This window comes from Schistocerca gregaria, chromosome 3 (genome assembly GCF_023897955.1).
Source record: "Schistocerca gregaria isolate iqSchGreg1 chromosome 3, iqSchGreg1.2, whole genome shotgun sequence".
Classification (NCBI taxonomy): Eukaryota; Metazoa; Arthropoda; class Insecta; order Orthoptera; family Acrididae; genus Schistocerca; species Schistocerca gregaria.
Genome location: NC_064922.1, coordinates 340,198,271 through 340,224,967, shown reverse-complemented (window position 1 = coordinate 340,224,967; position 26,697 = coordinate 340,198,271). Strand labels below are relative to the sequence as shown.

The 26,697-nt window shown below is 38.5% G+C and overlaps 2 protein-coding genes across 6 annotated transcripts in view; one reads left to right on the top strand and one right to left on the bottom strand.

Annotated features, from left to right (window-relative positions):
- Positions 1 to 14,014, top strand: part of LOC126355998 (arf-GAP with dual PH domain-containing protein 1-like) — a 127,390-nt gene extending 113,376 nt beyond the window's left edge. The window contains exon 8 of the mRNA XM_050006632.1: positions 10,364 to 14,014. Within this exon, the coding sequence (XP_049862589.1) occupies positions 10,364 to 10,454 (91 nt within the window). The 3' untranslated portion in view covers positions 10,455 to 14,014. The remainder of the gene's footprint in view (positions 1 to 10,363) is intronic.
- A 368-nt stretch (positions 14,015 to 14,382) lies between these two features.
- Positions 14,383 to 26,697, bottom strand: part of LOC126356000 (alpha/beta-tubulin-N-acetyltransferase 9-like) — a 94,678-nt gene continuing 82,363 nt past the window's right edge. For all 5 annotated transcript variants that reach the window (XM_050006636.1, XM_050006634.1, XM_050006639.1 and 2 more), the window contains 2 exons: positions 14,849 to 14,943; positions 14,383 to 14,746 (listed from right to left, as the gene is read on the bottom strand). In XM_050006636.1, the coding sequence (XP_049862593.1) occupies positions 14,636 to 14,746; positions 14,849 to 14,943 (206 nt within the window). In that variant the 3' untranslated portion in view covers positions 14,383 to 14,635. The remainder of the gene's footprint in view (positions 14,747 to 14,848; positions 14,944 to 26,697) is intronic.

Below are 26,697 nucleotides of genomic sequence, written 5' to 3'. Positions count from 1 at the left end.
CACCGTGAATTCATTGTCCCAGGAAGGGGAAACTTTATTGACACATTCCTGGGGCCAGATACATCACATGATCACACTGACAGAACCACAGGCACATAGACACAGGCAACAGAGCATGCACAATGTCGGCACTAGTACAGTGTATAGCCACATTTCGCAGCAATGCAGGCTGCTATTCTCCCATGGAGACGATCGTAGAGATGCTGGATGTAGTCCTGTGGAACGGCTTGCCATGCCATTTCCACCTGGCGCCTCAGTTGGACCAGTGTTCGTGCTGGACATGCAGACCGCGTGAGACGACGCTTCATCCAGTCCCAAACATGCTCAATGGGGGACAGATCCGGAGATCTTGCTGGCCGGGGTAGTTGACTTACACCTTCTAGAGCACATTGGGTGGCACGGGATACATGCGGACGTGCATTGTCCTGTTGGAACAGCAAGTTCCCTTGCCGGTCTAGGAATGGTAGAACGATGGGTTCGATGACGGTTTGGATGTACCGTGCACTATTCAGTGTCCCCTCGACGATCACCAGAGGTGTACGGCCAGTGTAGGAGATCGCTCCCCACACCATGATGCCGGGTGTTGGCCCTGTGTGCCTCGGTCATATGCAGTCCTGATTGTGGCGCTCACCTGCACGGCGCCAAACACGCATACGACCATCATTGGCACCAAGGTAGAAGTGACTCTCATCGCTGAAGACAACACGTCTCAATTCGTCCCTCCATTCACGCCTGTCGCGACACCACTGGAGGCGGACTGCACTATGTTGGGGCGTGAGCGGAAGACGGCCTAACGGTGTGCGGGATCGTAGCCCAGCTTCATGGAGACGGTTGCGAATGGTCCTCGCTGATACCCCAGGAGCAACAGTGTCCCTAATTTGCTGGGAAGTGGCGGTGCGGTCCCCTACGGAACTGCGTAGGATCCTACGGTCTTGGTGTGCATCCGTGTGCCGCTGTGGTCCGGTCCCAGGTCGACGGGCATGTGCACCTTCCGCCGACCACTGGCGACAACATCGATGTACTGTGGAGACCTCACACCCCACGTGTTGAGCAATTCGGTGGTACGTCCACCTGGCCTCCCGCATGCCCACTATAGGCCCTCGCTCAAAGTCCGTCAACTGCACATACGGTTCACGTCCACGCTGTCGCGGCATGCTACCAGTGTTAAAGACTGCGATGGAGCTCCGTATGCCACGGCAAACTGGCTGACACTGACGGCGGCGGTGCACAAATGCTGCGCAGCTAGCGCCATTCGACGGCCAACACCGCAGTTCCTGGTGTGTCCGCTGTGCCGTGCGTGTGATCATTGCTTGTACAGCCCTCTCGCAGTGTCCGGAGCAAGTATGGTGGGTCTGACACACCGGTGTCAATGTGTTCTTTTTTCCATTTCCAGGAGTGTAGGTCGTAGATTAGCTGGGTAAGAGGAATAGATTGCTGTATTTGAAACTGTAAAAGAATCTGGTGTAGGGTAGAGTTGCATCCAGAAAACGGGGACTTTTAATGTTAGGCCTTTTGAAGTAAATCCACGGGACAAGCAGGTTTCAAGAAAAAGAATGTCAGACATTAATTTCGATAGCACAAAAGCATATTTTCAAAATGAACAGATGTAATAAGTGATGGGATACATCATTGCAAGAGAGGACGGTTTGGAGTGTTAAAAATGGTGGGACTGGCTAAATGAGTGGCAGAGGATGAAAGAATATAGAAAAATGGAAGAAAAGCTGAGAAAAATTTTGGAAAAATCTGAAAAATTTGCACGAAAATCTTGAGAACAGAAAATGGTTAACAAGAGGCAATGAGTGGGCAAGAACTTCTCGCCACAAGAGTGGTCTATATGATCCAAAATACTGATTGGATGTAAAAAAAAAAAAAAAGGGCGGGGGGGGGGGGGGGGGTGAGTGAGAGAGAGAGAGAGAGAGAGAGAGAGAGAGAGAGAGATAGGCAATGACGTGAAAGGAGATGAAATATGAAAAAACTGGCCAGATAGAAAAAGAAAGTCACAGGAGATAATGTAAACATGCAATCTTTGCGGGTATGGACACATGGTGAGGCTGACCTGTGTAAAACTCCTGGAATCAGTTGCCATCCTTTCCATCTCAAACGTTCCCTCCCATACACTCCCGGCATTTGAGGCAAACGTATTTGTTTGGATGCAGACTCTCTAAAGCAATACATCAACACCCCCACTTCAGCCTTCACTGAAAATAATTATCCCAACAGCCTAGCTCAAAAGCAGATTTCCCGGGCCATCACATCCAATCCTGGTACTGCTGATCCCCTGGTCTTGAATGTATCAATGAGCTATTTCTACAAGACCATGACTTCTTAAAATCATGCCCAAAATGAGATCCGAGCTGTCTGAGATATTCCCCACCACACCTACAATAGCTTTTCATTACCCTCACAGTCTCCGCAATATCCTTTCAGACCCTATGCTCCTTCTGCACCCATCTCCCTATCCTTTGACCGTCCTCACTGTAGGAATTGCCCCATGCACCCTCCTACTACCACCACCTATTCTAGCCCTGTAATTGGCAAAACATATACTAATGAAGAGAGAGCCACCTGTGAAATGACTCATCATATACCAGCTGTTATGTTAACACTCTTTGGCTGTTTACATCCGCATGATTGCCTCCCAGTTATCAGTCAGAATGAAAGGGCATAGGCAGAGGGTGTATACAAGCAACACACAATATCCTGTAGCAGAACATGCTGTACATCATGACAGACATGACCAAGGTGCCTGTTTCACCGCATGCGCCATCTAGATTCTTCCTCCGCACACCAATTTCTCAGAACTCTGCAGGTGGGAACTAGCTTTACAACATGTCCTAGATTCTCACCTGACCTTAATTTATGCTAATTCCTTGTGTCTCACCATTTACTCACAGTAACTACTCCTTTCTTCACGCAATTTTAGTTTTCTACATATTTCATTTTCTGACTTTATGTTTTAGCCATCCCCGCTCCCACCTCAGATACATACAATGCGCTTATCTTTTCACTCTTAACTCATGCATGATGTTTTAGTAGTGATTCTTGTATATTACCCGTCTTCCACCTTTAAGCTCTCGGGTTTCAAATCTTGGCTGGTGCAGTCCCCAACAATCAGTGTTACCTTCTCATCTCATTCAGTAAGTCTCCCCTTAACTGGTGTTCTATGTGACTTTTCTAAATGGTGCTCCTTTTCCTAAAACTTCTCATTCCTTTTCCTTGAACCCCCTTCCTTGCCCTTCAACTCCTCTTCTGCTAGAAGAAGAGCTTAAGTTAAATCCCTGTTTGTGTGTGTGTGTGTGTGTGTGTGTGTGTGTGTGTGTGTGTGTGTGTGTGTGTTTTGCCCTGCTGCCACTTCATGTGCAGATATTTTATCTATCCATTTACATTATAATTTTTAACCTATGTAATGTATGAAGGGGAAATCTTAATACCAAAAATCATGGAAAATTCTTAAGCAATTTACTTCAGATTTTTACATAATACTTTAATATTCATTTGGACAGACATAGGCTACATATTTTAATATATGTAACATTTAAATGTACATTTGTTATGAATAATGCGGAAACACTGTTGCCAAAAATCTCAAAACATTCTTAACAGATTTCCTTGAAAATTTACACAAAAGAATGTTCAGATAGACTTAGGTTATACACTTTTTTAGTATATATGTAAAATATCAAAAAGTACTAAATTGATTTACTTCAAATTTTTACACATTACTGTAATAAATGTTTGGATGCATATAGGCTACATATTTTTAATATTTATGTAATATGTAGTAGAATCAGAATTTGCATTAACAGCAAACAAGTCTGAATGTCAGAGAGAGATGGGCCAGGGGGTGGGTGGGGGGGTTGATGGGGAGCGGGAGGGGCTGAGCAGAAGATGAGAGGGGGAGTGTAATGTGGACAGGGACGTGGAGGGAGACAGAGATTAGAATGTACATCCACTTCCCACAAATATTTAGCAATTTGTCATTTAACCCAACTGAGCCACAGCCATGTCTGGCCCGGGACAGCTAGTACTTTATAAATATCAAGTTGTCAGTAGTAATATCTCCCTAGTATCCTGCCTGCCACCATGGTCATCATTGATTTTAATAAAGCTTCTGAATGAAAAATGGAAGTGCTCAAGGCATTGCAAAGTGGAACTATGAAGCATAAATAATTTAATTCTTGAAATTAGTGATAATGATATTGAACACTTTATTTCTAATAAAAAAGTTTTTTTTACCCAATTTGGTTTGAACATCATCCACTTGATGACAGATGCTTTATGGTGCAATGGAAATTAAAGATTTTGTCAGGTCTCTACATCTAGTTAATAAACTGCCAGTTGTAAATGTTCCGACTGAGACAGGCATTAAATTCGTGGAAAATTAAAATGAATTATTTACAAAAAGAGGAAAAGAGGGGCATTATGTTCTTCAGAATGTATATGCATATCTCCATAAGTTTTCAAGGCAAAGAAAGAGACTGTGAAATTATAGGAAAATTTAAAAGGAAATTTCGGTTTTGTGTCGTATTTGCCTCTCAGACTTTTTACATGGTACCAGAATGAAATTTCACTCTACAGTGGAGTGTGCAGCAATTGCCAGATTTAAACTGTGCCAGAATGGAACCCGAGAGTGGGAATTTTTGTGTTTTGCAGGATGCTCTACAACTGAACTATCTGAACATGACTCACCGCCGAACCTCACCACTAAGCCAAATCTCCACAGTAACCTTTCTAAAGGAAGAAGAAGAAAGGAATATTGAGTTTAATGTCCTGTCAATGTCATTAGGAAAAGAGCACAAACTCAGATTGTGTCAGGGATGGGGAAGGAAATTGGCTGTGCCCTTTGAAAGAAACCATCCCAGCATTCTTTTGGAGTGATTTAGGGAAATCATGGACACCTAAATCTGGATGGCTAGATGTAGGTTTGAACAGTTGTCATCCCAAATCTGAGTCCACTGTGCTAGCCACTGCGCCACCTTGCTCAGCAATATCCTTTCTTCCATGAGTGCTAGCCCCACAAGATATGCAGAAGAACTTCCACAAAGTTTGGATTGTAGAAGATGAGGTAATGGCAGAAGTAAATCCGTGAGGGCAGGTTTTGAGTCATGCTTCAATAGCTTAGTCAGCAGAACACTTGACCAGCAATGGAAAATGTACCAGGTTTGACACCTAGTCCGGCACACAGTTTTAGTCTGCCAGTATGTTTCAAATCAGCATATACTCTGCTGCAGAGTGAAATTTCATTCTGGAAACAAATACCTTGGCTGTGGCTAAACCATATCTCTGCAATAGTCTTTCTTCCAGAAGTGCTACTCCCACGAGGTTTGCAGGATAACCTTTGTAAAGTTTGGAAGGTAGGGTATGTACTGGTGGAAATAAAGGTGTAAGGGTAGGTCATGAGAAATTTTTGGATAGCTGTCTGTGAGCACTTGCTAGCAAAAGCAAATATTCCTGGTTTGAATCCCAGTCTTGCACACAGTGTTAATCTGTCAGGAAGTTTTTGTGTATAGTAATTTTACAGATTGTAATTCTGATTGGCCATTTTTGAACCTTCTTATGGGACTTAAATTTCTACTTATGAGCTGAAAGGGTGTGGTCAGTGATTAAAACTATTTACTGACGTTTTATCCTCATGTGTGGGAGACATCTTCTGAGATAAGCCTAGCATCTATGAAGATGTATCATACAGATGAGAACAAAACTCAGTAAATAGTTTTATTCATATACCACAGCCAATCGGCCCAAAGGTTTTAATTGAAGTTTACACCAACCCTGTAAGCCTTCATAGTACTACTTCTTGTAGAATAATTTCAGTGCTCAGTCAAATTCTTCACACAGCATCACACTTCCCATCTCATTGTCATTTGCTTCCTGTGCCCTTTTTATAATACTGCCTTCTCTTGTAGAGAACTCCTATGCATTCCTTCCAAATAGCTACCAACTATTACGGATTGTCCACCAACTATTACAGATTGTCCATAATTATTATCAATTTACCACCTTCATTGCAGAGTTACAGACTGGTACACTAAAAATTTTTGGAAATGAACATGATTGATTTCGTGTTCTAAAAAGAATTGGAAAAGATACTGTTTGCTTTCTGCTAGTCATATGCAACTAAAATGTTTTATAGATTGTAATGATTTCATTGCAGAGACATACAAGTCTAGTGTGACAGCCATCTAATGGTGGAACTAAGAAAATTGGTAGACATATCATCCGTGTGCAAAGTTGTAACCACCTGTGAATGTATGCATGCGTACCAGGTGGCGTTAACGTGCGCATGCCCCTTTGAGTTTCGGACGGTATTTCCAGTGATTATGGTATTTCTGTATAGAGCGAATGTGCGGAAAAACCAAAGTGTGGAACACCAAAGTGTCAGTACAGTAGATGGCAGCATAATGAAAAAATGGAAAAGTGGAAAACTGGACAGAAATTTTGGAAACAGTATAGTGAAGAATGGCCATGTTTGGTAAAATCAGATAAATCAGACCAACATGTGTTTTGTACAGTGTGTTCATGACACATTTCTATAAAGCATGCTGGTCTTGATGATTGCTGTTGTCATGTTATATCTAAGTATGTGTAAACCTAACAAACCTGAAGTCTTCAAATGGGCCACAGTTATCATTTGGAATAAAACATGATGAGGAGGACTCTGTCATCAATGTGGAAATGCTTTTTAAGTTCATTTAATGTTGAACATGACCTACCAGTTTCTTGTGCAGATTATGCTTCACAGTTGTTCAAAAAAATGTTTCTTGAGTCTCAGATTGCTAAAAAAAAAATACATTTGTGGAAGAACTAAAACAACAGAGGTTATAAATTCTTTGTCATTTGGAAAACAGTACAATGTAACAGAATACTTAAAAGAAAACCCCTTTTCTCTTGCAACTGATGGTAGCACAGACATTAAAGATGTGAAACTATATCTAGCTGGCATCACTTACTTTGATATTAAACAGGAAAAGGTGTGCACCACAACACTATTCCTTACTGGAATCAAGTTCAAATATTAGCAAAGAAATTTTTAATATCTTGAGTGGCGAACTGCTAAGAAAAGGAATTCTCTAGATAAAAGTGCATTTCAGTTGCATGTGATAATGCAAGTACAGTAGTGGAACATATGAAAGATCCACCACACACAAGAATTCAGTCTTGTTCCTGCCATCTACTTCATTTAGCTGGATGTGAAAGTGTGAAAAGCGTACAACATTATGATACTGAAGAACTGGTACTGGACATTTTCTACTTTCTCCAGAACAGTTCAAAAAGAACGTCTGCTTTTAAACTTTGTCAAAATATGTATGGCACTAAACCCCATAAAGTACTTATGTATGTTTGTACAAGATGCCTCTCTCTGCTCCAGTTAATAGAAAGAATAACTGTACAGTGGGAACCTGTTGTAAAATTTCAAAGTGAGAAAGCTTAACAAAACGTAAACAATGTTCACTTATCTAGAGTGTGCCCTTTTCTAAATGATCCAGTAACTAAGCTGTATCTCCTTTTCTTCTGTAATACTGTTTTGTTATTTACCAAAGTAAAAGTATTCCTTCAGAAAGAAGAGTCAATAAATCACAGACTTCATAGCATCCTAAATAACTTATGTACAGATTTGATTATGAGCTTTGTACCTGCATCTCGTAGTTTGCTGGAATTGAAATTTCAAAAAATAAATATCACAAAGGGGATGAAGATATTGTCATTGGTGTAGACACTAGAAGCTACATTAGTCACAGCAAGCTTGAGAAATCTGTTGTTACAAAATTTTATGAAGCTGTCAGAAGATATTTCATCAACTCATGTATTCTGTCAAAGAAGAATTTCCACTACATGATGACAGAAGTTATAGATATTTGATCAACGGCAAGAAAATCTTTATTGTCAGTTGTGAAGGTGAATGAGGTATTCCTGATGTTCTGAGTGATTGTGAAAAAAAACACACATTATAATTGGAGTTTTCAAGATACCAGTTTGATGAGTTTGGAATGGTGGAAGAAGAGAGAACTGATGGTACTTCGTACAAAATATCTGCTATGTGTGATGCATCAGGCATTGAAAAGCATCAATCACTGAGCAGGCTTATGCTTGTGTTACTGATTATTGCTTGTAGTAATGCTGCCTGTGAGAAAGTTTTTAGTAGTGTTAGGAAAAACAGTACTGAATTTCGATCTAGTATGAGTACGGGAACCTTGAGTGCTTTGATCATCAGTAAATGAACCATTTATCTTCAGGGAGGGCATGTTACCAAAATAATTTTACACAGGATCATATTCAGGCTGTGAAGAGTACTACAAGATTATCAGTAAGGAGAAAAGTATAGTCAGTCACCAGTGAGGAGTCTGTATTATGCAAGTAGCAGGTCCAGCAAGAAGAGACAGTGGATGAGAAAGACTTGTAAATATTTTTATATAAAACACTGAAGATGTGCCTCTCACTTCATGATGTAAATTGATGATTTTGTTTGCATGTTTTACTTGCTTTTTAATTAATAATTTTGAGAGATATACATGTGTTGATTTTGCGGTATTTGTAAATTACAGAAATGTTTCTAAAGCACCTTTACATTTACTATAATGAATTTTAGCTTTTCTCATTTAACCTGATTTTTTTTCATTTACAGTTGCTTTACTCACTGGAGCTTGGGCTCCATCTCTAAAGAACCTCAATGTCAATGGGACATTAGACTCTAAGCAGCAGCAGCAGCAGGCGCCCCCCCCCCCCCCCCCCCCCCCAAACAAAGGGAGAGCCCACAAACCCACTTCTATATTTGCCATGCAATTACTGACAGCCACTTCTCATGGTTGGCAGCTATGCTTCCATCTTTTTGCCTCCTCCTCCTGCTCCTTTTGTGTAGCAATAGCTTGCCGTCGGAGGTTGTTGTATCCATAAGGGTACTTCTCCTTTCTCCAAACTTCTTTTCAGTTTTCCTGTAGATGGCATCTACATTTAGATGACATCTACATTTAGATGGCATCTACATTTAGATGGCATCTGCATTTGGGTTCCTCTTCTAGCTATTCCTGCTTTCTTACTTTTTACTCTTTATAATTCTCATTTTTTAGACCCTGTATTAGTTTTTCCTGCTTCATTTTCCTCTGTATTATTTCCAGTAACGTTCATTAAACTTATTTTCAACATAGTAATATATTAATGCTTCTATTCATCATAATATAAGTATGAAAATGTAGAATTTATTCTGCTGATGTGTTCTACCAAAAGCTCTGATGAATTTACTTTTTGCTACAGTTTGTCTCATGATGCACACAGCCAGCTTGCTAAATTACTATATGTGGTTTGGGTACTAATATTTCATATTCTTAATAAAAACTTAATGTAAAAAAGCTACTGAAACCTTCACAGTTTTTTAACGTATCATTTTTGATCATATTTTTTAGTAGAATATATATAATTAACATATCTACACATTCACACACTGTCCTGCTTGTGAACTTTATCTGTATCATTGGATATTCGGTGCACTACTGTATTTACGGTCAATCAGTATTGTCAAAAATACATTGCAAAAACCAATCATCACTGATACTGCTGTGCTGCGTGTTAATCAGACAATTATGCTTCCTTGAGTTACAATATTAAATAGTGGTATTTTATCATTCTCAACTTGATGCCTTGTCATTCTCCATCTCTAACTTCACTAACCCACTCCCAGAGCAGTCTGCACTAGCTTTCTTGAGACCGAACACATAAGTTTTTCCTGATTACTTGTTTGTGTCATCTGCAAAATCAGATATTTGCTGTAATGAAGAAAATTCCAGGTTGGAAACAATGAACAGAAATGGTGAATGGCAACCACTCCTCCATAATTGACTGATGCGTATAGTGTAAATATGATCCCAAAATTACATATCACTGCAGCCACACCAAAATGGTTTATTCATGTTGTTACAATATGTAATGCTGCTACAGAATCTTCTTGAAGATGAACGTGTGCACATGAATTTTTAAGTGATGACCATTCAGCAAACATTTTTCTTTTGTTCTGGAGTATGTCTGTAGTATACTTGTAAGATGCAACTTGATGGCTGAGACCATTTAACAGCCCTTTCCCAATCATTTAAGTTGTTTCTGACCATCTTATGATTTAAGAGAACCTGTAATTAGCATGGATAGGGTGATGTTTTATGCTGTGCCATGCCATGCACATTGTCATAGCTGTTTTCATTCTCTTACTCAGTTTTTCCTGCTTTAAGCAGATTATACTGCATGTAAACTTAAAAGGTATTTTGCATGATAGTAAACAGAACCATTAATTTCTGTGGTAATAAAATGTTGTTCTCATATGCACACTTCAGGCAACTTGGATTTCTCACAACATTAGTTTGTTGCTTTGTTTGTGCAGATCAAGGCCAGAATCACACAATTCACCAAAGTCAACACCAGGACGAGACACTCATCTGAGCCATCACAGTACATCAGCTGATGGACAGTGAGGCCTGTCACGACAATAGTATAACAAAAACCACCATCTCATAAATTATACAGTGTTTTTAATTACATAATTTTAATTGAATGTACTGCTGCAATATGATGTCACTCTTAGGCAATAAGTATTCTGTTCCATTCTTTAACAGAGAAAATTGTGATATAATTGCAGTATAAGGATTTTACCTGATGAGTGATGGTATTCAGAATATATAGTATTAATAAGCAGTGGTCACACTTTTAGGTGCCTTGAAATGTTTTTGCTTGAAATAATTTTTAAAAGATCATTTGGCACAGTCACAGTTGCACTTCTTATTAGATTTATGTTTTATGCCAGTTTCACTGCCACTTTGTAGAAATAAATGAAGATTTTTTTAGGAAGTCAAACTTTAGTACCTATGCAAAAGGTTGTTGAAACAGTTTATATTCATGTAGGAAACAAAATACTGTTGTTTTAAAGTAACACATCTCTCGAGTCTTGGAGATGAAAATTTGGTCAGTTTTAGTTGCAAACTGTACCTTTTTTTTTTTTTTTAATACCTTAAACAACTGACAATTTTATATTTATTGTAGGGAGGATTTCTCTCTCTCTCTCTCTCTCTCTCTGTGTGTGTGTGTGTGGTGTGTGTGTGTGTGTGTGTGTGTGTGTGTGTGTGTGAGAGAGAGAGAGAGAGAGGGGGGGGGGGGGGGGGGGAGTGTCCCCCCTCAAGCTGGGTTTGCTTATCTGTCCAACCATTACTCAAGACATGATGCGGCTGCATACATATTTCAGATGATGATAACTAAGTATGACTCATTAACTGTGCTACAATAGTATTTGGGCATTTCTCATTTTCCAATTCCTGTTTTAGATGCCAATTTTCCGCAATAGAAGTACTTATGTACTTCAGTCAACATTGCTCTCTATTTGCCTTATTTGAAAGTAAAAATCATCCATGATTCTACTCTTCAAACAATGTTGTAGTTCATTTTCACATTATATTTGTAACTAAATAACAATAAAATATTGTTATATCTTCAGTGAAACTTATGTCTTGGATTTATACCTCCAAATTTTCTTTTGTTGCATTTTCAGTCTGCATTTTTCCATTATATCAAAAGTCATGTGTGCAACATTCATAATAACAGAAACCGATATCATAAATGTGTTACTGTTAACAGAATATTCAATTCATAAAATATTTAGCAAACATTCATTTTCAAAACTTACGAATAAATTTGATACATTGCTGTGAATCCCACAATATTGTGCTGTTTTGAATTCAAGTAAATGCACCGAGAGCAACTTTCTACTTTATTACTGTTGATGCCTTTATTGGATTTGACATGGTTAACAACATATGTTGAAGTCTGTGGGTTTATGCGTGTGAACCTGAAACATCAGATCATAAAAGGTACCAGTTGTCCAGAGCTGCAAAGCTTCACAGATTCACATTTTTGGATGAAGTGCTGGGCTCTGAGTGGTTATGTATCTGTTATGCAGGGCGAACCTAAATTGCAAACTTAGATGCCACACTGTATTTCCTTGCAGTCCAACACTACAAAAATGTCTCAAGCAGGATTTTGTCCTGTACATCTTTTCAGAAAGAAAAAAAGGTGTCAATGAAAGACAGGTTGGCATGAATGATAAGTATCTTCATTCAATACGGCAAAGCTGTATCTCCCAGTTAATACAGTGGGCAGAGTTTAGCATTAGAATATTCCAGTCTGAGAGGTCAATTCTGGAACTAAGTTCTTTTTCTTATTTTCTAATTTTGATCTGCCCAATAATGCTGTGGAATACTATGTTTATTAAATGGTATATATCCTACAACTAGTTTTTTAATGTTCAACATAATACTATTGGTCAAACATTTGAGAAATATTCATACTCAATTAAAGAAATTACTTATTATAGGACAGAAATTCTATTTCAGTATTAAATAATTGCACTTGTTTTGTATAAGGCTTGCTGTAATTGCTGCATGATAATTAAGAAGCCAAGTATCACATCATGCTGTCTAAAATTAGAACATAAAAAGATTTACACCTAAACCCAGAATTGAAATCTTGAACTTGGGTATTCTAATGTAGTAACTGGGCAGTGTAGTTACATAGTACTGAATGAATATACTTTTCAAAGCTGTGATTGCAGTGTTGCCAAATTTCCATTCTTTGACATCCATTTTCTACTGAAAATATGGGTGGGATGAAATTTTGTTAGATACCTTTTTGTACTGTTAGAATGCAAGGAATTGTCCTGTAGTATCCAATTACGCAAATTTTGGTTCACCTTGTATATTGTACATCGATAGTGAGTGTAATGTATCAGAAGCCGAAGACTGTAGTTTAATTTGTTTCTAATTTCTTGTTAAGTAGGGTTACCGATGAAAGCATATATTGCTTCTACTACTGCTAATAATAATAATAATAATAATAATAATAATAATAATAATAATAATTGTTGTCATCATCATCACAATGAAAATAATTTGAGATTGCACTATGGTAAACTAGTGAACTGCTAGACTTACTTTTATTCCAGTTTCGCATGAATAGTTTTACAATGTCGAATGTTTTCTGCTACTATTACACTATGGTAATGATTTTTTTATCACCACTTCATTGATGTCTCCTTTCCTTTGAGATGTGTCAATTTTTTCCCATTTCTTTGTTTTCATTTCTTCATTGGTGTGATTGTATAATACGAAGTGCACCAGAGTTTTAGAGGTGTGTTTTCTGTATCCTTGCTCTGAATTGTGTGTGTTATTTAAACAGAAAGAGGCGGAAAAAAAACAACAGTGTGAACATACAAGTTCTTCATTTTCCATTGGCTTTTCCTTCCATAAACTTGAATCATTCTCATTGTGGAGAAGAATACATCATCTCTTAAGAATCCTTTAACCTTGGGCTTAAGTTTGTTGTATAAATACATGTATACCAGCTACATATGTAAAATTTATTACAGACACTTGAATTATAAAGTAGATGCTTACTATCTATTCAATAATGCAACATATGAGTTAAATTCATTGACTTCTTGAGAGATGGTTGGACACTAAAACCAAGTACACAAGTACCATGTTTCAAATTTAGTGTGCAGTTCATTACATTATTTTTTATTTTTTGCTGTTATTAATTATATTTGCTTTTTATGTACTGTTGTAGAACTAAGTATCATTGTACCTGTGGAATATTGACATTAGTGACACTTCTACCAATGAAGATTCTTGCTGTAATGTTCAGTGCCTATAAAAATCACACCATTTTAATTTGTTATGTGTCAGTGTCAATTACTTATGAGTAAAAAAGTTAGTGGATCAGGAGTCTTTGTTCCTCTCCATACATTTCCAAGAACAACTATTATTTCATTTTTTGCTGTTGTAATGAATAGCCCTAGACAAAGAATAGTTACCCCAGTTCTTGCCAGTGTATTATAAATAGAGATTTTTGACATCAAAAGAATATCTTGGTGCAATATAATACTATTTTGTAGGTCTAAATATCAGATACTGTACAATTAATTAATTTTAATGTGGCTGTTGAGTTTAAGGTGTTAATTAAGAATATATATGTGTGTGTGTGTGTGTGTGTGTGTGTGTGTGTGTGTGTGTGTGTGTGTGTGTGTGTGTGTGAGAGAGAGAGAGAGGAGATGCAATGAAATGCAACAAAGGCCTATCAATTTGTATATGTGCTATTCTGAAAGAGTGGATTTAACATATATTATTGTGCTCTTGTAAACCACCAGGACTATATTTTGTTTTTAAATGAATTTTTTACAGTTACCTTGTACATAAGTCATACAATTTTAATTTCAGAAGCCCTTGTATTTTTTAAAAAGTCTGAAAAAAATTAGTACTGTTTGTATGTGTAACAAGTATTTTTTGTGAAAAGTATATATTACTCTGTGTCATGAGTGTTGTCCACATTCCTCTAAGAGCTGAACAAATCATGAAATATATTTTTGTCATTTATTTCTATTACATACTTTATATAGTTTACATTAAAATACTTTTGTTATCTTATACAGTATACAATAAAATATTTAAAAAAAGTTTGTCCTTCAGTGATGCAAATGTAACTCTCACCTGTGCTTCCCATTTCTTAATTGTAAAAGCAATAAATATTGTAAATCAACTATTCTGAGACAACACTGCAGTTTTAACATGTTTTCAGTCACTATCCACATGCAACTATTGGGACAAAGATACTAATCTTTCACTTGTTCTGAGCCTTGTGTTTGTTCTAGGAGCCAGCTCTTCCAGCCATTGTCAACTATCCTTTCCATGGTAACTTCTTGAAAGATGTTACTTTCACTAACCTGAAACCAAAAAAAAGGTGTCCATTACATCATCGGCAGTACAACACTGTTGTTTTTTGAAGCAGAAGATTACACTATAGAATTTTCAGTTTTGTTGCTTACTTTATTAAATCCCATCTTGGAGAACATGGATATGCTTTTAACATTGTCCAGACCAATTTTGGCTTGGAACTTTTTAATTCCAAGGACTTCACACCCTGAAAAGGGTAATCGTATGAATATTTCACTTATATTACTTGTTAACTAAAGGCCACAGTACTTTACAAAACATGTTCCTATTTGAGAATATAAGCCATTGTCTCCTTCTAATCTGTAAAACAGTAAACCAAGTCAGCTCTGACCTGGGGGAGGGGGGACAGGGGAGTTATATTTTAACATTAAATGAAAACCATTTTTGTCTGTCAACAAATATGTTGCTGAAAGGCCATGATGATGATCAAACTTGCTTGTAAGATTTGCTCTTTTTTCTCTACAGGTTTGTCAAAGAAGCAGCCAGCTATACCAACCAAATTGTTAAATGTAACTTCACTTTTGAAGTAGCTGTCATGCTGCACACATTAGGAAGTATTCTGATGCTTTTAGTGGGAACAGATACCAATGCAGGTACAGCATTCCTCACATTTATTTAAGCAATGTGTATAAAAAAGAAAAAAATGGAAATAAACATATGGCATTGATGGCCGGGAGACCCCATTCGAGGGAGTTCGTCCGCCATATGGCAAGTCCTTTTCAGGTGACGCCACATCAGTGACTTGTGAGTTGATGATGGACACACAACACCAGTCTCCTGCTGGGAATCGAAACCGGGCCCCCTGCATGGTTGGCGGTAACGCTACTGCTATGCTACAGAGGTGGACTATAAAGAAGTAAAAGAAAGCAAAATGCTGGTTCAGGAAGTGGTTGAAACTGAGAGATAAATATACTCGTGAAAAACTGATGAAGGAAATATTACACTCAGAACCTGATGATTACATCAACTTTCTCCAAAGGAACAGTCAAACTGCTAAAAACTTGTTAGAATTACTTCACTCACACATTGAAAACGAAGTGACAGTTATGTAAAAAATCTGCTGTCTTCGCCAGATTCCTCTAATGGAAGTTCATTAAAATTCCACAACACAGGATTTTAAATAGTTAATAAGTAGACCAGTCACCAAAAAGCAGAGTTATTGTGTCATTGATAGGCACCCACAAAAGTGAAAATTTAATGCGCGCGCACACACCCACACATACATAGTTGGTAGTTGAGGTTGTGTTGGGTGGGGTGGGTGGAGGGAGAAAGAGCAAGAAGCAGGAACAGTCAGGTATACAGCATAGGAATGGGTGAGGGAGGGGTGGCAGATGCAGAGGCTAGGCATGTGACATACAGGTGCTGGATGCAGTGCATGATGAAGATGGTGTGAGGTGACAGTACAGAGGAATAGGAAACTGTTGAGTAGAGAGAGTGTGGAGACATTGGGTTAGTAGAGCCTGAGGCTAGGTTTGTGGGAGCGAAGGATGTGCTGCAAGGATAACTCCCAATCAGAAAAGCTGATAGTGGAGGGAATGACCCAGATGGCACAGGTTATAAAGCAGCCATTGAACTCAAGCATGTCATGCTCAGCATATTGTTGTGGCCCTAGTTGGACAATTTTGTTCTTGACCTCATTTTGACGGTGGCCATTCAGTCTGTTTGACAGCTGATCAGTCATGCCCACATAAAATGTTGTGCAGTGATTGCAGTACAGCTGGTATATAAGACAGCTTGCTTGACAGGTGGTGCTGCATCTGATGGTATAGGATAAGCCCATGACAGGACTGGAGTAGGATATGGTGAGTGCAAGGACTGAGCAAGTCAGCAACTGGGACTTCCACAGGGATAAGACTCTTGTGGCAAGGTTTTGTGAATGGGAGTGGTATAGGGGACAGATACATCATTTTTTGGAAGAACTGGAGAGCTCTGTTTTTATTTTATTCCACTCTTTCTCGTATGTTGTGCATATAATATGGATTATCTTTTTGGTATCTTTCTGCGTAATGTAACAGCTGGGAAAGATGCAACACCTCTACTTTTTCGATAACTGCCAGTGCTCTTTGATTTTCCACAATTGTGGAAACTCACGATAAAGAAAGAAAAATTCTAACAAAACCATTTTCTTGCTAAAAATGCTTGGCACAACATCAACAGAAACAATATTCGCCACCTTGTCAAATAGCCTGTCAGTCCAAATCCCTCTCAAACATGGCGTGGGTTTGCAAATCTATCAAACAAAACAACACCCTGCCAAATAGTCTGACAAAATAATCATTCCAGGGGCATTAACAGCTGAAGTTAGTTTTTATCAAACAATTCACAACTTTAACTACATTCTAAGAGCAGCTCACATTTGGATGAATTATTGTTTGTCATACCAAAGATCAGCAGAAGAAACTGCTAACCTATAAGGGCATATTTGAGATGTCATGTATTACATGTAACTTCTGTAAGACAAAAACACATTATGTAGCAGACAGCAATACATGTGGAAGTACTTGTGTTGAAAACACAACAGATAGTGTGATCAAAGTAATCACTACCAAATTTAATGTTAGCATTTCCTTTCCCTGTCACCCTCAGTTGTCAGGTTCAGTGAAAAATTTTAATTTTGTTTTGAAGTTCTGCAAAAGCTTTTACCACGCACGATACGTTTCAGACACTACATATTGTAATATAAAGTACTAATGGAATCTTGAGTCATGCTGCAGTACTGTCACAATGTAACTGCACAGGTTGGGTGTGTGTGGATGGGCTAGTATGTGCAGTGTGCATGCTCTCTGAAGAGGATTTTCCCAAAAGATAGCCAAGTTCTCACTCTAGTTTAAGTGTCTTTCGTTTCAACACTCAACCCGTCTGTACTATTCGATGATACAGGGTGTTTCAAAAATGACCGGTATATTTGAAACGGCAATAAAAACTAAGCGAGCAGCAATAGAAATACACCGTTTGTTGCAATAGGCTTGGGACAACAGAACATTTTCAGGCGGACAAACTTTCGAAATTACAGTAGTTACAATTGTCAACAACAGATGGCGCTACGGTCTGGGAAACTCTATAGTACGATATTTTCCACATATCCACCATGCGTAGCAATAATATGGCGTAGTAGTAGGGTTTGCGAATGATCAGTGTTTTTATAATTACTAGTGAAATCCATAGATTTGGACTACCAAACTGGAAATAAATGAATAACAGGTAAGTAAGATTACATTTTATCTTCTTGGTGCATCCAAGAAAATGAAGTTTTGACCAGACCACTACCCTAGTAACGGCCAGTTGTACAGTCCCGGCTAGTAGGCGCGTAAGATCTATTTTGGGAGTAGCGCGGAAAACACGTTGTATGAACAAGTAATAATGCCTAACCGGAGAAGAAACGTGGAAAAGCTAAACCGGTGATTGTGGCAGGATTAGTGAAGTTAACTGGAGAATAAGTTTTGACACTGGCAGGAATAGTTACAGAATTAGTGAAGACTATATTGTTTGTTAGAACAAGGGAGGAGAAGAAGCTGGGACATCACAAAAATTATGGAAGAATACGACGATTCCAAATTTATATAAAAATTTCGTACCACTAATTTTCGACCTCAATCTTGAGACGCTGCAGCCTATGAATGAAATGTGAAACTATTTTCTGACATAAAGTGTATTGCTTGTAGTAGGCCTTGGCATCGGATATTGTTACTTAGTGAATAATATGCCCATTTGTTCCAAAACAGTCTCGTTTATTTGTTATGTATTGCAATTGCTGCAATGACAAAATATACATAATCAGCTCAAGAAACCACGCCAGTCTTGGTACTATTTGTATTAACAGCTTTTTCAGTATTAGACAATGAGATTTCATGTAGCATAACATTTGACAAACTTTGGTGAGGTAATAGATTCTTTTGCAGAAAGCAAAGCATGTCATGTCAAGTCGTAGCAAGCAGAGAGAAAAAAAATGCTAGGACTTAAGGATTCAAGAAATGTGTACTGCCTTGCTTGTCTCTTGTCTTTACTGCTTTTATGTAACCTACATTTAATTTTATGTCACACAAAAGAGAACATTATTAGGTAATAGGCAATAAAGAGTGCAAATTTTCTGAAGGTTTCTTGTTATCCCGTTTACAAATAATCACATTCAGTATTAATCGTGAGGTTTTTTTCATGGGAGCAGGAGAAGCACTGCAGGACATTTTAATTTCCACTGTCTTGAATATATTTTGATGGCATCCATTACAAAATATACACGGCTGGATTCCACAGAGTGAAATACAGTAACGTGGGATAGAATATGCTGTGTGAAGAGGCGTGGCACTGCACTTTGGCACTCTTACGACCAAATAATATGGCTTTCATTTCCTCGAAGACATATGTGTTATGTATGAGACTCTTCAGAATGATGTGCGCTACAGAATCAACATTTTTTGAAAAGTCAATTTAATATTTGGCATCCTACCTCAAATGCAGGAGGGAGGGGGGCGTCATTACCTAGTATTGCCGTTATTCAGAAATATTGTAGATCCTGGGCTGATACACAGAGCAGTCTGAGTTGTTGTTGTGAGATGGATAGTCTCCACATGGCCTGTGTATACCTTTAGTGACTTTGCTGTTTCCTCTTCGTTTATTGCTGCCACGTCAAATGAAAACAAAACTGATTTCTGTAACCGGGAGCCATCAAGTGAATAAAAAAATATTCACATAGTTACGGATGGCTAAAATAAGTTATTAGTTTCAGATTTATTTTATTTTATTTCCACCTTTCTGAGAGTTAAGCATTATCGCCTTGCTGAACAATGGAGCTATTTTTGTCGGTTTGCTAAAGAAACTTGGCTGTTATTAATTTTTTCCACTGAGGGCAGTCCGTTTATTTGAAACAAAGTACTTAATTCCACACTATCGGCTAGTTTCAACCGTTCGCTACATTTCAAGTGCACGTTTCATTTTCTAGCATGTATGACATATGCCATAATAAAGAACCAAACATTTGACAATCAGTACTGGTAACTACAAGAAAATTTACATCCAAATCTGGACACACGAATGTTCACTTTAAGCCGAATTACACATTTTAGTATGGTTCACGAAATTCTGATAATCCTCTGATGTCTTGTTTCTTTTATGATATGCGAGATCTTTTAATGTTTTACACGTACGAACATACAGGCTTCCTGCGTCATCAAAGCTGCAAAAGCACAGTGATGTCTATTATCTGGCCCTCAGATAACTGCTAAAAGGAATCTATTTCTTAAAGGCCATGGGAAAATATTGTGCATGGTGGTTTGAAAAGTGTGTTACTTTAAAGGTAAATTTCCTTTTCGCGAAAATGTACGATGAATTTCTTAAATCACACAGTGTTTGACTCTCAAAATCAATTATTATTTTAGGATGACCATTAGAAGAATTTCAAGCAAGATATTAATCATTTATGTTGTTATTAAAAATGTTACTGGTACATTTGTGTGATGTATCTTAAAGTGTAACAGTACAAAAAAGATCAACATTATATGTGAAAGCTTAGATTCTGTTGCAGCTTGTTAATCTTCAAGGCCAATATTATCTGTGAAAGCTTTGTTTTTCTTGTAGCAAAACTATGTTACGTTAAACCATTAAATTTTCCTAATTGTGTGGACGTGCTACTTAACAGTGAAGCTGCATTTGGCTGACTACATCAAGTGTCCTGGGCTCTGAATATCCGCCATCATCGGCTGGCGAGATCACGTGAAACGAGCTATGACTGGCTTACAGAAGCACACTGAAATCACGATTTTAATGCTTCCGAAAGTAACATGTGGTGTTTGGTGAAATTCGAATTTATACTTCCTTAGTACAAAAATATGCAGCATACATGTTGCTGCACCTCACGGATCTTCCCAAAACATGTTTTTTTCCCCTAAGTTTTATTTTGTAAAGTGCCGGGAAATTCTATGCCAGTGTATAAAACCATAACAATGCAATGGAATGATAAGTATTACAGTTTCAAGGAAAAGTAAACTGTCACTTAACATGGAAAAATGTATTTTCACATGGGAGAACATATAATTTTAACTGGGAAGTGAAGGAATTTTTTCCTTCTCCGCGTATACGCCCTGTATAAACCCATTGTGCATTGGTTGAGGTATACTACAACTATTTACTCTCAAACGATGCAGCAGCTAGATGGTGTAGATAGTTCTAGTGTGGTCAACCAAGTCTGAATGACAAAGAACAAAATGTCGGACCATTCATGCATCAGTTTTCGACAAGTGTACAACTTTTTGAACACAATAAAGACTGCTGCCTGCCTGGTTTCAGAACTACTCATAACCATTCGAAAAGCTTGCAGACTTGAGGTAAAAAAGGAAGACTGGAGCAGTTGCGTCAGTCCGATCCAGATGACTTCATTAACAACCTAATCACCATTGTGTTGGGTGTTTCATTATGACCTGAGAGAAAGGTGCAGAGTAAGATGTGGAAATGTGGATTCACCACCTCTGAAAAAGGTGAACTCCCAACCATCACTGGGCAAGTTGACATCATCATCATCATTTAAGACTGATTATGTCTTTCAGCGTTCAGTCTGGAGCATAGCCCCCTTATAAAATTCCTCCACGTTCCCCTATTCAGTGCTAACTTTGGTGCCTCTTCTGATGTTAAACCTATTACTTCAAAATCATTCTTAACCGAATCCAGGTACCTTCTCCTTGGTCTGCCCTGACTCCTCCTACCCTCTACTGCTGAACCCATGAGTCTCTTGGGTAACCTTGCTTCTCCCATGCGTGTAACATGACCCCACCATCTAAGCCTGTTCGCCCTGACTGCTACATCTATAGAGTTCATTCCCAGTTTTTCTTTGATTTCCTCATTGTGGACACCCTCCTGCCATTGTTCCCATCTACTAGTACCTGCAATCAACCTAGCTACTTTCATATCCGTAACCTCAACCTTGTTGATAAGGTAACCTGAATCCACCCAGCTTTCGCTCCCATACAACAAAGTTGGTCAAAAGATTGAACGGTGCACAGATAACTTAGTCTTGGTACTGACTTCCTTCTTGCAGAAGAGAGTAGATCGTAGCTGAGCACTCACTGCATTGGCTTTGCTACACCTTGCTTCCAGTTCTTTCACTATGTTCCCATCCTGTGGGAATATGCATCCTAAGTACTTGAAACCGTCCACCTGTTCTAACTTTGTTCCTCCTTTTTGGCACTCAATCTGTTTATATTTCTTTCCCACTGACATTACTTTCGTTTTGGAGATGCTAATCTTCATACCATAGTCCTTACATTTCTGATCTAGCTCTGAAATATTACTCTACTTTCAATCGAATCTGCCATCACAACTAAGTCATCCGCATATGCAAGACTGCTTATTTTGTGTTTACATATCTTAATCTCACCCAGCCAGTCTATTGTTTTCAACATATGATCCATAAATAATATGAACAATAGTGGAGACCGGTTGCAGCCTTGTCTTACCCCTGAAACTACTCTGAACCATGAACTCAATTTACCGTAAATTCTAACTGCTGCCTGACTATCCATGTAAAGACCTTTAATTGCTTGCAAAAGTTTGCCTCCTATTCCATAATCTCATAGAACAGACAATAACTTCCTCCTAGGAACCCGGTCATATGCCTTTTCCAGATCTATATAGCATAGATACAGTTCCCTGTTCCACTCATAACACTTCTCCATTATTTGCCATAAGCTAAAGATCTGGTCCTGACAACCTCTAATAGGCCTAAACCCACACTGATTTTCATCCAATTGGTCCTCAACTAATACTCGCACTTTCCTTTCAATAATACCTGAGAAGATTTTACCCACAACACTGATTAAAGAAATACCTTTGTAGTTGTTACAATCTTTTCTGTTTCTATGTTTAAAGATTGGTGTGATTATTGCTTTTGTCCAGTCTGATGGAACCTGTCCCGATTCCCAGGCCATTTCAATTATCCTGTGTAGCCATTTAAGATCTGCCATTCCACTGTATTTGATGAGTTCTGACTTAATTTCATCCACCCCAGCTGCTTTATTGCACTGCAATCTATTGACCATTTTCCCCACTTCCTATTTCCATCATCATTCCTATCCCATTCTACCTCGGAATCTGAAACATTACTGATCGTATTTTCACCTACATTGAGCAACTCTTCAAAATATTCCCTCCATCTGCCCAAGGCATCCACAGGATTCACCAGCAGTTTTCCTGACCTGTCCAAAATACGTGTCATTTCCTTCTTACCTCCCTTTCGAAGACTGCTAATTACACTCCAGAATGGTTTTCCAGCAGCTTGACCCATAGTCTCCAACCTGTTTCCAAAGTCTTCCCAAGATTTCTTCTTGGATGCTGCAATTATCTGTTTGGCTTTGTTTCTTTCTTCAACATAACTTTCTCTGTCTACCTGAGTTCTAGTATGTAGCCATTTTTGATATGCCTTTCTTTTCCTTTTACAGGCTTCCTTGACTGTGTCATTCCACCATGCTGTTTGCTTCATCCTACTTTTACACACTACTGTTCCAAGACATTCTTTAGCCACTTCTAGTACTGTGTCCCTGTACCTTGGCCATTCCTTTTCCAGTGACTGTAATTGACTACATTCAACTAACTGGTACCTTTCTGAGATCGCTGTCATGTACTTGTGCCTGATTTCCGTATCTTGAAGTTTCTCTACTCTTATCCTCCTACATATGGACCTGACCTCCTGCACTTTCGGCCTCACAATCGCAATTTCACTGCAGATTAAATAATGATCAGTCTCATCAAAGAATCCCCTGAATACACGTGTGTCCCTCGCAGCCTCCCTGAATTCCTGATCTGTTATTATATAGTCAATGACAGATCTAGTTCCCTGCTTTCCCAAGTATACCAGTGAATGTTGTTATGTTTAAAAAAGGAGTTTGTGATTACTAAGCCCATACTGCCACAGAAATCCAGGAGTTGTTTCCCGTTCCTATTGGTCTCCAAATCCTCTCCAAATTTACCCATAACCTTTTCATACCCTTCTGTTCGATTTCCAATCCTGGCATTAAAATCCCCCATGAGCAGAACACTGTCCTTGTCCTTTACTCTAACAACTACATGACTGAGTGCCTCATAAAAACTATCCATCTTATCTTGATCTGTCCCTTCACAATGCAAATATACTGACACAATCCTAATTTTCTTGCTAGACACTGTCAAATCTATCCACATCAGTCGTTCGTTTACATACCTTATTGCAACTACACTGGGTTCCATTTCTTTCCTGATGTAAAGCCCTACACCCCATGGTGCTATTCCTGCTTTGACTCCTGACAGGTAGACCTTGTATTCTCCCACTTCCTCTTCTTTCTCACCCCTTACCCGAATGTCACTAACAGCTAAAACGTCCAGTCCCATCTTACTGGCAGCCTCTGCCAGCTCTACCTTCTTCCCTGAGTAGCCCCATTGATATTAATAGCTCCCCATCTCATTACCATTTGTTTGCCAAGTCGTATCTTAGGAGTCCCTGGTTTGTCAGTTAGAGGTGGGACTCCATCACCTCCAAAGGTCCAAGGCATTTTGCTCCAATTGTTGCCAGCATCATATTTAAAGGACCAGGGAAGCAGGTTGCTAGCCTTACTTGCCCCGAGTCCCATTGGGTTATACCCCTAACGGTTGAGGGACTAACCGGTAGTCTTTGCCGTATGTGCACAAAGGTGACCACGACTCAGAATATGTCCGAAATGCCCAGCCTTCTTCCAAAGTAATTGGTATCCCGACTGTCAGGACCACTTACTTGGCCACTCAAACGTTGCCCTTGGTTCATGAACTAGGACATGACTACAGGAACCCACACCATGAACCACAGGCAAGTTGACACTGAGTATTTTTGGCCCTGCCATGGTATAACACTAATCGATTATATTCATAGCTGACAAACCATCATACGAGTATCCTACCAAAATGTCCTGAGTTTACAAAAGACTGCGGGGACAAAGTGTGATGGGAAACTGTCCAAGGATGGTGCTGCCCCACTACAAGACCTCAGCCTCTTCGACAGAAAACACAAACATGCTCCTTCTTTCAGCTATCAAATTTTGCCTCATCCCCCCATATTCTCCTGAAGTGCCCAGTGATGTCTTCTTCTTCTTCTTCTTCTTCTTCTTCTTCTTCTTCTTTCCTTGACTGAAGAAACCATTGTATGGCAGGTATTTCCAGAATGATGAGTTAATTTTTGAGATGAATATTCCCTGAACAGGCATATGCAGATTCCTAAAAATCAAGGTCTCCTCCAAGTCATACATCAGTCATCAATGTGTAGCACTGAAGAGTGAATTTGTCATAAAGAACTGATACGATCATGAAGTTTCATGGTCACAGGTCAACTTCTTTGACGTGATCACCAAAATTTTGTTTACCCCATTGTATTTGTGGAATAGAGGTGCATTCATGATCACAAGAATGTGTGTGTGTGTGTGTGTGTGTGAGGGGGGGGGGGGGGGGGACAGACACTTGTACTAGAAATATAGAGCGAAAGTTACTATGATTTTTAATATTTTAAGTGTGCTTGTGTATTGTTCATTCCAGGTAATTTTCTTTTCTCATTTTTGGGAAATGCTTTAAATAAATCCAAATGGGATTACATATTCAAATAAAGCAGCAGAAAAGGGCCTAGTGCCTTTAAATTGTGTTTTATTGTGCTTACTGGAGTACTGTTGTTGTTAAAATACAATAACTTTATCTCTATCTTACAGCTAAAAATTTTGCAAGTGATTCTTTTTTCCATCCAGATAACCATTAATTTCACTGAACTGTGTTTTGTCACTTACAATGTGGGTGCACTGGAATCAATAGTTTCATGAGCAATATTAATGACAAATGCATAAATTGAAAGACAGTTACGAACACATAATAAAATGTAACATGAAAGGGGAAACAAGGGCAATCAGCACATGCCATTCCTTCAGTTCTGTGGAGCAACATCCAATAAAGTAGAACACATTTTGAACTGAAAGCTTTTCTATTTTGACTGCCTGAGTAAATCAGTGAGATGATGTGCTGATGACTGAAGGATAGTCACGGTCTCAAGAGTTACGCACGAATGTGATAATGACCTTGTGGGACAGTCTATTCAGTTTCACAGCATTCCACCAAGTGCCAATGGAACACTGAGGACAGAAACATGTAAAACTCAATGGATGCTAAATACTGAATGTGAACAGAAGCAAAATCTTTGGTTAAATTTTCTGTTTTTGTGTCAATTTAATGATACAATAGCTGCTAAAAATTAAAAATACAACTTTTCACATTGCCAAGGAACAATTTTTGTCACTACACATTAGTGCATATTTTATAACCTTGAACTGCAGTTCTGAAGTGGTATGACCATGAGTTTCAAACTGCTGTTTCACCAATTCCATTCTTTACATTTGCCCTCAAACAATTATCTTTTATTCAAAAAGGTAAGAAAATGCATATGGGAGGAAATTCATATTGCATTAAAAGGCCTGTTTTACAGAAATTATGAAACCATAAGTTTTATAGGTTTAAGTAAGTTAGAAAACAAAGTACAATGTGTACAATGAAGAGAAATACATTATGTAGTGTGCTTCACAAAGATTCATCTGAACATGTGAAAGACTATTTTTATTCACAATGAAGATATACACTTGGAGAAAATTTTTAATGTGTTCATTGAAACTACATGTTTACCTTTCTGCCAGTTGTAAGTTGATGGTTCATGTTATTGGTGGTAGGGAAATTGCTGGTGCAGATAGTTTGCTTACCCATTACCCAGTGTGTGCTGAGTCTGTACAGAAATAACACAAGAGTACAGTGCTGCACCTACTACAACATAAGAGATGTATGGATCTCACACTGTACCAGTGAGCTCCGAGGATGTCTGACCTCACTCCATGTTCACAAAATTGACAATCATCTGTTGCAGGGCACATTGAATGTACATCAAAGGTTAACAAAAATGTCGACCCTAAACCGTATTGTGAAAAGT